This window comes from Opisthocomus hoazin, chromosome 6 (genome assembly GCF_030867145.1).
Source record: "Opisthocomus hoazin isolate bOpiHoa1 chromosome 6, bOpiHoa1.hap1, whole genome shotgun sequence".
Taxonomy (NCBI): Eukaryota; Metazoa; Chordata; class Aves; order Opisthocomiformes; family Opisthocomidae; genus Opisthocomus; species Opisthocomus hoazin.
Window position 1 is genome coordinate 71,616,685 of NC_134419.1, and position 12,568 is coordinate 71,629,252.

Here is a 12,568-nt window from a genome sequence, read left to right on the forward strand (position 1 = left end):
TTTGGTAACCAGATTTGGAGCAAGAATCCTACCTTGCTGTGTTCTATCCTGTAGGCTTCGGAAGAAAAAAGGAGGGCAGCATTACAGCTTTGTTTCTTCACTTCTGTTCTCAATCTTTATATGTGGTATGAAGGTTTAAAAAACACATCATCTGTGTCTTCCTTATGCTGCCCTGTAATTAATGTTACAGTGCTGATAAATTAATTGTAAAAGTCTGACTTACAATTTTTGTGACAATAGGATTACTGGAAATCTCTCTCTAAATGTGCAGATGGATAGTTGGAAGGCCATGTCCATGTGGGTTTTAATTTTCTGAAGGAGAGCTCAGTTTTCAACCTGGGGAACCTGACAAAAAACTACTAAAATACAAAAAAACCTAACCACTACACTATGTATTTATATACATACATGTATTAAATACATATCTATATCCAGGTAAATACACAAATGCGCACATGTGCATGTTGAAAAACTTGTTTTCAGCCTGACTGCAGATAGAAAATTTCAAAGCTGTACTCTAAACCTTTAGGATAGAATTTTGAAGTATTAGTTTGGGAATAAGAAGACCTCTTTTTTTTTTTTTTTTTTAATGTAATTTTAAAACCATGATACAGGAGCCTCCCCGTGCTTAAAATCTTGCATTTCTTTTTCAAGAGGAGCTTAGGAAAATAATTTAGATAGTTTTATGAGTATTCAGATGCAAAATTTGCTGATAAAAATAGATTAATTTGGACATATAGAATTGGAATTCAAAACAGATTCTAACTACCGAGACTAGTATTTAAAAAAAAATGAAAAAAAAAAGCGTTTGATAAGACTAAGAATATTGATTTTTAGTTCCTGGCCAAAAGGGAATGTTAGTAAATACGTTTCTGTATGCCTAAGGCAGTTCCTGTAGTTTCAGTGTATGAAGTATTCAGTCCTGTTGTTTCAAGTATGCCAGTTGCTAAGGTATCTGGATACCCGGGAAATGTATACAGAGTGACTGACAGGGAAGCTCTATAAAAACCAAAAACTACAATCGTTAGAACATGGCAGCTGCTTGCATGCCCTCTCCTAGTGGTAGTTCTATTTCAGCATTGTCTGTATCTATGGGAGAAGTAGAATAACCCATACATTTAAGATAAAAGTATAGTCTGCAATGTTTCCTTTGTAAGTCTTGTTACTGTCTGGATTTCAGTTTATTATTATGGATGAAGTAATACGCAAATTCAGTTGCTTATGAAAGACAGTATTGCATATGAAATATTAAGTTCCTTCTAGGGTATTCAAACAAACCTTAAAAACTTTCCTGTTTGGAAAAAAAATTTCAAGATTATTTCATGAGATTAACTTTAGTTTCACTTGTAATCAAACATATTGCTTGTATTTTGTAGTAAAATGAATTGTTTATTCATAAATTGCTAGTAAAATAAGTTGTTTCACTCTTGTATTTGTCATCAACAGAATGAGGAACTTTAAGTGTCTGTAAAGTGTTTTTTTTTTTTTTAAATGCAAAACCATTTATTTTTATAATTCTTCCTCCTTCTGGAGTTACAAATGGATTATCAATGTCCTGTCAGGAAGAAAATATAAAGCAGAGTCTGTGATAGATTAAGTTTTATGTGTTCCTGAGCACTTCAGTCATAAATGTGTTTCTGGTGCAGTTTGTAGGAGCAAATACACTGTACTATTAGAAGAGCAATTCAATAATAATATTTAATAACATTTAATTAATATTTAATAATATTATTAATAGTAATATTTAATTAACATTTAATATTAATATTTAATTCATAATAATATTTAATAATGGAGCACTAATTGCTCTGTTTAATAGTAAAGCTTAAGGTGCTTGTTTTTTTAATATTTCTTGGGGAGTCACTGTTGTGTATATAGACTCTGCTGTAGATGTTAGATTTGTAGTTTAAATTCAATTCATGCTGTTTGAAACTTGTTTGCCTTTGTGTTTTTTATTACATGAATAAAGAAAAAAAATTATGCAGTGTGGAATGAATTGGAAAAAAATTTTTTGTTTGTACCGAACTTTCATGGTGCTTTAGTTTTTTATGGTATTCAGTTGTCCAGAGTCATAAAAAAGAGAATCAGACAGAAGTATAACATGTGTTCATACTTTGTGAACCAACATTTCTTCGTTTACCAGAATAAAGCTGAGTAGTTGCTGGTAATGTGTAGAGAACATACAAGCATAATCTGACATTGGATTCTAAGTAGTATGTAACGCTGCACTGCGGTTGTTACAGAGCATGATTGAGCAGAATCAGTAGATTGTCATTTCAAATCTATTTCAATACTTTAGAACTGAGAAATGATAATGTAAACATAAAGTATGTAGTTTTGTGTAACTTTTCTTAAAGCGTAGCTCCAAATGTGGTACGAGGTTGTCACTCAACCTGCCTGCCAGTGCAGAAATACAAATGTGATCCTGGAAGTAAAGTACGGAACACTGGTTGTGCGTTTTTTTAGAGACTATCCTGACTACTTTTGCTTCCTATTTCTAACTATATGTATATATATATATATATGTTTTCTGTTCAGTGGAACAGATTTAGCTTGGAGTAGTGAAAAGTTACCTAGCTTGAACGGTTAGGGCACTTCCCTCGGAGATGAAAGCTGTAGGTTTAAATCTCGTTGGGTAGGAAATGATGCTGTTTCTCCCACATCTTGGATCGTTACTGTAACTAGTATTAAACTATGTAAATAAAGTCTTCTTTTTCCTTTTATTATATGTTGAAAGTGTGAACCTTTTCCATTCTTTAAAGGAAGCAGTTTGAGAGAGTTCTGCCTGCAGTTTCTGAGTGGGTATGGTGCTTCTGTTCAGTCTTGAGTGCAGTATTGGGTGTTGCAGGGTAGGGCAGGAACATGAAGATGAGGTCTAAATAAGCTTCTGTTCTGCTTAATGCTTTCAGTCATTCATCTGAGTTTCTGGAGTGTTTTCTGCAAAGGGAATATTTCACTTCCTTGATGTTCTCTTATATTCTTTACAAAATTTTGTAGGTTTGGGAGTAAACTGTCAAGATTTTCAGGGTCATGTTCATGGTCTTTTTAGTTGCTGAAAAAAAATTGAGATATCCATAATACATTTAATAAATCAGCTGAAGAAAGGGGAGAGCGATCACCCGTATAACAGCTTGGAGATGCACTGTTCGCTTAGAATTTCGTGAATAAAATTTGAATTGGAGATAGATGACCCACAGAGGTCCCTTCCAACCCCTACCATTCTGTGATTCTGTGATTTATAGCAAATAGTCGGATGCTGAACTTGTATAATTTTTGAAATTGCTTTATTAACTTAATTCAGATATGAATTTAATGGAGCTGTGTTAACTTGTGTCTACTCCAGTTCTGCCCTAACACTGAAGTAATACATAGTTCAAAATCAGAGGTGAGTGTAGGTGCAAACTTTATACCGCCCTTTACTCCTAAACAGGTTTTTAGTGGTGTGTTCAACTGTATGTCTGAAATGCAGAAGTCACTCAAAAAGACTTGCAGGATTAATAGAGCGAGGATGCTGTATTCCCCCTGTTTTTCCTTCAGTTATGTTTTGGTAAATCTGATCTCAGTTAAATATTTTACAGCAAATCTATATTGGACTATTTTACTGAAGTGACTATGCTGATTAGAAATGTGGTCTTTTTTATTTTTCCTGTAAAATCACAGATACATTCATAGGATACATTCTACTAACTTAGAATATATTATACTGGTATAGCGTATTCCTCTTACTCGACTGTGTATGCTGTTGTAGTACCTTTGTGTTGATGTAAATGATTATATTTTTAGTGATCTGAGCAATTGTCGCATTAAAGGGAGTAGAGGAGTCTGATAAATGGTAAAAGTAAAGCCCTCCTATTGAATCACGAGGTTCAGAGCAGACCCCCTTGCATTCTAAGGTCTCTCTGAGAGGAGTCTAGGTGCAGCTGAATCTACTCCTAGTCCCAGACTTGGTCAACAGTTTATTAGTGGTCGGTGAAGTGGATAGAGAACTGGCTGAATGGCAGAACTCAGAGGGTTGTCATCAGCGGCGCTGAGTCTAGTTGGAGGCTGGTGACAAGTGGTGTCCCTCAGGGGTCAGTACTGGGCCCAGTCTTGTTTAACTTCTTCATCAACGACCTGGATGAAGAGTTAGAATGTACCCTCAGCAAGTTTGCTGACGACACCAAACTGGGAGGTGTGGTAGATACACCAGAAGGCTGTGCTGCCATTCAGCGTGACCTGGATAGGCTGGAGAGCTGGGCAGAGAGGAACCTGATGAGGTTCAACAAGGGCAAGTGCAGGGTCCTGCACCTGGGGAGGAACAACCTCATGCACCAGTACAGGCTTGGGGTGGACCTGCTGGAGAGCAGCTCTGCGGAGAGGGACCTGGGTGTCCTGGTGGACGACAGGTTAACTATGAGCCAGCAGTGTGCCCTGGCTGCCAAGAAGGCCAATGGGATCCTGGGGTGCATCAAGAAGAGTGTGGCCAGCAGGACAAGGGAGGTTCTCCTTCCCCTCTACACTACCCTGGTGAGGCCTCATCTGGAGTACTGTGTCCAGTTCTGGGCTCCCCAGTTCAAGAAGGATGAAGAGCTACTGGAGAGAGTCCAGCGGAGGGCTACAAGGATGGTGAGGGGACTGGAGCATCTCCACTACGAGGAGAGGTTGAGGGAACTGGGCTTGTTCAGCCTGAAGAAGAGAAGGCTGCGAGGGGACCTTATAAATGCCTACAAATATCTGAAGGGTGGGTGTCAGGAGGATGGGGCCAAGCTCTTTTCAGTGGTGCCCAGCGACAGGACAAGGGGTAATGGGCACAAACTGAGGCACAGGAAGTTCCGTCTGAACATGAGGAGGAACTTCTTCTCTCTGAGGGTGACGGAGCACTGGAACAGGCTGCCCAGGGAGGTTGTGGAGTCTCCTTCTCTGGAGATATTCAAGACCCGCCTGGACAAGGTCCTGTGCAGCCTGCTGTAGGTGACCCTGCTTCGGCGGGGGGGTTGGACTAGATGACCCACAGAGGTCCCTTCCAACCCCTACTATTCTGTGATTCTGTGATTCTGTGATTCTGTCTAAAGGCTTAAGTGTGTAGCCACTTACCAGATTCAACTTGCCTGTCGGAGCCCCTCCAAGGACTTTCACTGAAACAGTTTTGCAAAGTTGAAACAATAGGTATTTATTCAAGTGACAGGTATCACAGATTCGGGATTGCCGTTGATAAATTCACTGTCTACAAAAATTGAGCTCAAGGTAATAATTGAGCACTTTGGTTAACAATGTGTTCCTGGGGATACAGCTGACAAAGTCAGAGGGGCGACTCTTACCAAAAAGGCGTCCCTTCTTGGGGAGGGAAGAGAGGTTCAGGCCTGTCGACTCGTCTGTCAGGTAAAGTTCTCGCTTGGCTCCTCCTCCCAAAGAGAGGAGTTTTCAAGTGCCAGTTTTTGGACATTTGAAAATCTTTTGACAAGATGGGACTAAGTCTATTATGTGTCGATTGGCTCTTGGCGTGGAATGTTGTGTTGTCACAAGTGGGGCTCAGCTGTTTGACATGCCTATGGAGCGAGCATCTTGGTATGTGCTCAAGGGGACCATCTGTTCTTTATCTGAAGCAACCTCTGACTGTGTGGCCTCTGCCGCGCCCCATAGATTGCTTGATTTACCATGATGGGCTATCCCCACTTCTGTCTGGTAAGGTATATGCAAGTTAGTTACTCCATTTGTTAACTCTTTGGCTCTTGACGCTTGAGGCCGAGCATGTTTTTCGTCTTGCATTGAGAAGTCCAGCAAGGCCATTGAGCCACAGCAATGGAGCCTTAATTGTGCCACAGTGAACTCTCAGGGACTCTTTCTCTGTGTCTTTAGGACCCTTGTAGACAGCCTGGATTCGCTTCTCAGTTCAAGCTCTGTGAAGTTGTCCTTACTGTTGCAACATTGAGAACTTTTATATAAAATGCCTTGGTCATCTTCTCTGATACCAGTGATGCGATATTGGCAGTAGGATGTAGATGAGAAGGGTATAGGTGACTGGACAAAGTATAGGGTGTCAAGGCCTGTCCTGTTCGAGTGTGGACCCTGGAGTGCGTCACCCCATACAAAGTTGAACTGGGGTTTTTCTCTACCAGCATCAGCTGGATCACCTCAAGTCTGGTACATCTCTGTGGTGTGTTTTATGATGTAAGTAATTTATATGGCTGGCGAATTCACTCTCAGGGCCCATTCTGTATCATCTGGTAACCATTTAATCTAGGCTGGGGAGGAGTATGAAACTTTTTCTTATATAGATACCATGCAGTAGAACTTGTTCTTGAAGTTGCAGCCTTACTAATGCCAAGAACAGCCCCTATATTCCTCCTTGTACTTTTCAGTGATTAAAATTCTGCTGATTGGTTTGGAACGAATTGTATGACCCCTTCATCTGCTTAGTAACTCTCTCTATTAAAAGCAACGTAGACTTCCATGTGCAATATATTATACCCGGATATATACAGAGACAATGGTAAATACAACCACTACCGTATCTTCCACTTGCTATCTGTTTAACATCTTAAGAGTGCATGACATATTAGAGGAAAGTATTTTATTCTTTATTTCTTAGAACTTACCATCCTTGTTAGACTTAATACAATGAATACAATGCACAGAAGACTGTAATAGCGATAACTGATGTTGAAACTCATACCGCGTTCACTGTTTGTCACTTTCTTCTTGGAACTGTACCGTAAGTTTGTAAATTTGGGTACTTCAGAATGTTCAAAAGAAGTTTGAAGATGATGGGGAGGGATGAATTCTATTTCGTTCTTTACCAAAAAGCAACAAAAATCAATTGGTTAACTATCTGTATTTTGTATTGACCAATCTATATGGAGGAACTCAGAAATATAAAGCTCAGCAAAAGCATTGTTCTTGCACAATGCTCCGTTCAGTGTTCAGTAGTCATTGAGAAGGCTAGGAGGAGATAAGAGGGAAGGCTATTTGAAACATGCTTCCCTCCCCCTCTTTTTTCTTGTGCTCTATTGTAAAGACCTGCCAGTTTGACAAATACCATCAGCAAGAAAGGAATTATTATATCTCCAGCCCTCAAGGATTTCTTATCTCAAAACTGGCCTTTATTATGGTTTTGTGGTTTTCCTTTGGCATTAAATCCCACTTTTTCTTAAATAAATTTTTAAGTACAGGAAACACTATAAATTTGTATTTATGTTTGTAAAAATACAAAAAATAATGTGCAACACTTTCCAAGATCAGATGAAAATTTACTGGGTTTTTTTTTGAAATTGTTTCCTTTACCATCAAAGGCATATGAGCTCAAAGATGCTGTTTCTGTTAACGTGCATTCACTTACAGCAGCAGGAACGTGATTTTAAAGTATAACAGCAAGGTTTTGCTGGTTGGTTGTAGCATTAAAATGTTTGCTTTTTATAGCTTTTAAAATGGAGATATTTTCTGGAAATAGAAATTGAATTCATGATTGTTGATTGCTTTTATTTCCAATAAATAATACAGCTCTTAGTCTGAATTTCTTACATAACTCAAGCACTGTGGATGCATCAAATCGCGGTTTTATGCTGGGGGATACACAACTTTTATATTTAATACTGCTCCTACCTTCATCTGAAGCTTGTGATAATAAGTCAGTAATTGGTGCCCTAGTGCTGTGATCTTTTCTGTTGAAACTATTTCAGGAACAACATCTCTGGCATGATTGTAACTTCACCATTCTACTGAGGTAGATAAAAAAAGTACAATTTGGAGAGATGAAGTGTATTAATAATATCATAATTTTATGATAATATGGTGTTAATAATGATAGTGACAGAAGGTAGAAGTTCAGAGAGAGGCAAGATTTTGGGGATGCATTGGCCCTATAAGACAGTGAATTAAACTTACTGTACTTTTTCTTCAAACTACTAAATTAATTCTGAGTCCACCATCTGATGTTAAAATTATTGCCATTTGGACCATCTGTGTTACTCTGGTAATAAGGTGCTTTTAGTTTCTGTTTCCAGTTGATAAAAAGATGTAATTGATTTATCTGTCACAGCCATTGTCTCATTCTGACTCTCTTTATGGGCTCAGGCTGTGATTCTGTGGAAGCCGAGGTAAATCTAGTGGCATGTTACCGCAGTTTTGCCTGTAGCCATGCTGTCCTGCGCCCTCTCGTGCTGAGTCCACCCTTGTGTAACCTTGCACCAGGACGCTAACTGGACAAAGTGCTGCTGTGATGAGTTAACTGCAATAGAAGTGTCAGCACTAGTGGAGGTGAACTGTTCTGACAGTGGGAACGAGAAGAGGAGCAGTGCAGTCAGCAGTTAGAGTGACTTAGGCTCTGCGTGACACCAGCCTGGAGGACAATTTGCCCCTCTTGTGTTCCCTAATACCCATTTTTGTTGTTTTAAGCTGAGGAGTGAGGGAACAGGGATGTTTGTGTTTGTTTTTTTATTTTTTGAATCTTAAGCAGCCTTCCTTGAAATATGTGGTCTGACGGTGACATTCCTTTATTTTTTTAATCATATCTATAACTTACATAGATTATTCCAAATTTTAAAATTAAGTATCCCTTATTTAGATGTAGCTGTCATTGAAATCTTACAGGTAAATGAATTCAGCAATATTAGGTAGAAATCAACCTGTGTAATAATTGCATGAAGACCTGGAAACAGCTAGGTTTCAGATGTGCTCCCCACAGTCTTGCTGTATGCCAATGACCTTTTCTGGCTGTTGGTCTCTATAGCATACTTCTACTTCCTTGTGGTACTAACTCTGACTCTGCAGCTTTTACAGGCATGTGCTCTATCCAGCTCTCTATATTATAGAGAGTATGCTGAGCAAATGGGTCTTTTTTTGGTGTCTTTATGTCCAAATTGATAACTTTGCCCCACTGGTTTAAAAGAAAAGGTGTGATCTTGTTACTCTGGTTTCAAACCATGTGAAGGCAAAATGCAGGTAAGTTTTCACTGAGAATATCTGAAAGGATGATATTATCAAAGACTGAAATACATATATGTGTGTGTGTGTATGTATATACATATATACATAAAAAAAATAAAGCCACACTTTTATCTGGATTAAATTGGAGACATCTCTCTCCCTTTAACTCTTTTTCAGCTTTGGATTTAATCCTTATCTCTGTACGTGTAGTAGATTTTTTTTTTTTTAAATGAGAAAACTGTAACCCTCTGTCTGATACAGAAGTTTTCCTGAAAGTTTACCCCACCTGTGTCCAAAACCTGTTATGATGACAAATTTCAGAAATGCTTTGCCTACTCTGTAGAAAAGTACTTTTTTTGCCTTTTTTTAAAGGGATTTTTTTGAAGTTTCAATCTCTAGGTGCTCCCTATTTCTGTTACTGTGGGATCTGAATATTTGAAGTCAGTAAATTTCAAGTAGGAAATAATGGAGAAAGGACTAATTGTTATGAAGAACTAAAACCACAGTCAGGAGAGAAAAATGAGACCACACCAAACCCACATTTGTTAATGCTTCTACAGCAGCACTGAAAGAAATATGCTTGAATAGTTAATTTGAAGTGAAGATACTGATGCAACATTCATCTCAAATACTTGGTGAAAGGAAAGTAATTAGTAGCATAGTTAACTCAAGATACCAAAAGTAAGACTATAATGAGATGGGCTGCACAGCTGGAGGAGGGGCATTTTATCTTAAAGCACTTGATGAAAGAAGTTTACTGTTGCAGATGCGCAATGAAATACATATGAATTGAAATCCTTTGGCTAATTTGAGGGTCTGTAATGTTAGGGCAATATTACCAATCGCTTGATGACAGCGATAGCAGTGGTTGTCATAGGTGTTGAAATGGTCTGTGAAGGCAGAGAACTGTTATAATAAAGGGTGAACAGAGAACTGTTGTAATAAAGGACACTTCTGCGCGTGTCCTCTGGCCTTGATAAATGCTGTGATAGATAAGTGTTGCAGACAGGTTCTTGGAGCACATACTCGACAAATGCATCGAAAAAGAGTACCTATTGGATTTATTCTCCAGCAATGCAAATATAGCTTCTCAGAACTAGTAACTGCATTGTACTCAAATCCTGCAGTTTGTCGGAGTGTAGAAGGACCTTTATGCATATTAATCCTTTCTCCAGAAAATCTCAGTGATGCATTTCAAAGGGGGATCTACCTAAAATTCCAAAGCCTACATAGAAAGAAATGCGAAGCAGGACGATATATTACAAAATGGCATTAGTGGAGTATGTTTAAAGACTGATCTGTCATAAACATTGATAAATACATAATGGCTGTAGATGAAGACCCTAGAAGGACCCTGTGAAGTCCAAATAAATAACATGTTTAAACAGCGGAATAAAGCACATTATTAGGAGTAGAAGAAAACATCTTAGCTTTCACCTAGTGACAACAGAAAAAAAGTCTGTCAAATCCTGCTGATTTTTAGAGAACAATTTAAAAAAAACACCCTAGAAACCAATGTTAAGAATGGTTTTAAATATGTCAGTCAAATTTTTTTTCGGAGTTCGTGAGACCAATAGGTGATGAAAGCATGTTAAGAACATTTGAAAGTCGTGCGATATAGATGGTCTGTTTTTACAGTGGAGACAGCAGGAGTTACCTGCACTGATCCCTTTGGGAAAGGAGGGTAAATAGGCAGTAAAGTTAGTTGATGCTTAAAATACAAAAACGTGTCTAATAAAACCTATTTGGCGTAGATTTTGCTGAAAACTTTTGGAATTATTTTATATATGTTTTCATATGATTTTATTTTGTGTTTCAGCTTGTGATGAATGGAAGATTTTACCAAAACCTAATCTGCATCGAGATGTCAACAGATTTGGTCACACTGCTGTTGTCAGTAATGGGTAAATGAAGCATATTTTAAATTTTCCTGACTGCTTTTCTGAATGATAAAAACTGTGGCAGAAACTGTACCTATGTGAAGTATGCTTCAATAATAAACAGCTGATGTAATTTATTAACATGAAAAGTAGTGCTCATCAGGACTTTACTTGTCTTAAGTAAACAGTACAGCTAGTCAATATGACAAGCTGTGGTATCTATTCAATGGCATTTTATATGAACCTTCTTTTGTACTGTGGTGTTTCCTCAGTATTGTGAACTACGGTGAATTTGAAATTGAGTACCAGCTATAATCCTCACTTAGACATAATGGGAGAAATCTTTTTCTCTTTGCAGCATGCTATAATTCCTTGCTCTTCCATAATCATAAAATCAAAACCATGTAACTAAAATTTCCTTACAAGAAGGAAGATTTTGAAGATACAGTGATCATCATTAACCGCTTGCAGGAAAAAAAGCCTGCCAGCATCTAGACTATATTAAGTATATTACGTTTATAAAATGTAGCATACTTTCATGTCACCTGTTGAATAGAGGAGCTCAGTGAAGTTTTGTCATCTAGAAACAGGAGATGGATCGTATCTGGATTTTTCTGGATTTGGTGGCTGAACTCTCTGCTTGCTCCACCCAAGCCCCAACGATAAAATTGTAGGACAAATGTCTCCTTTTTACTCAAAGTTGAAGAAAACTGTAATCAGGTTTAAAGGAATTTCTAGTGTTTGCTTGTGTGAGTTTTACTACTGCTGGTTGCCAAATGGCCTAATGTTTGACAGCTGCAGTACTACGTATGACTGTGCCATAGTATGTGCTACTGATCATTCATCTTCTACATTATTAGTCACTCATTAAACATTATTAAACTCAGTATTTAAGTATATGTGGGCAACTTGTAGATCCTCTACAAATGGATATTGTATAGGTCAGAAATGATGGAGGTGGTAAGTAATACTACAAATAAGAGTTTACCAGATTTTAACAAAAATAGCAGTAAGTTGTAACTCTACATAGAGCACTCAACATTAATCAATGAACAGATTACTTCATTAAGGGAAAAGTGCTTGGAATTAATGAATTCAGCAACCGGTAGTTTTTCATTTTGATTTGTGTTGTTTTAAGACATCTAAGCTATGTCTGATACTTCAAGAACTGTCACTTTCAATGAATTAGATTCAAGGTGAAAATGCCCATTTTTTTTCCCTGAGATTAACGGTATTTTTAGTAGGTTTGTATGTACAAAAAAAGTGTAATACAAGATATTTTCCAAAGATTTCTGCCGTTGGTAACTGTATGATTAATTCTGTTTTAAGAGTATATGATACAACAGATATACAGGTTCTTTCTTATTACCTTTTAACTGAGGCTGTTCTTAATTTTAAATGAGAAAGGTAAGATCTCAAGTCTAGTCTCCTGGTTCTGATGTCACGAGCTTACCAAAAAGAAATATCTGTCTGCCAATTATTGCTGGTTGTCTTTGAAAGCTCCTTGAAGAAAAATGTTCTCATTTCCTGCAGCCTATTATTTCACACTCTGTTCTCATTATCCAGCTCCAAAAATGAGTAGTTTCCTCCATAGCTCTTCTTTCTTCTTTCCAGACACTTGGTATATGTCACTCACAAATATGTACAGCACAGTGCGCTTTGAGCAATGTTTTTGTTAGTCTAAACTTCCGTGGAGAAATATGGTGAACAACTTATCAATCTTTATAATGGAACCATGGACAGAGTCTTTATTAGACAGAGATGAAGAATGTTTTTTTAATAATAGT

The 12,568-nt window shown here is 37.7% G+C and overlaps 1 protein-coding gene across 8 annotated transcripts in view; it reads left to right on the plus strand.

Annotated features, from left to right (window-relative positions):
- ATRNL1 (attractin like 1) overlaps nucleotides 1–12,568 on the plus strand; it is a 585,672-nt gene that overhangs the window by 145,053 nt on the left and 428,051 nt on the right. For all 8 annotated transcript variants that reach the window (XR_012764307.1, XR_012764308.1, XM_075423811.1 and 5 more), the window contains exon 11: nucleotides 10,721–10,805. Coding sequence is in view for 6 of the 8 variants with exons in the window: in XM_075423811.1 (XP_075279926.1) it covers nucleotides 10,721–10,805 (85 nt within the window). In the remaining 2 variants the exon portion in view is untranslated. The remainder of the gene's footprint in view (nucleotides 1–10,720; nucleotides 10,806–12,568) is intronic.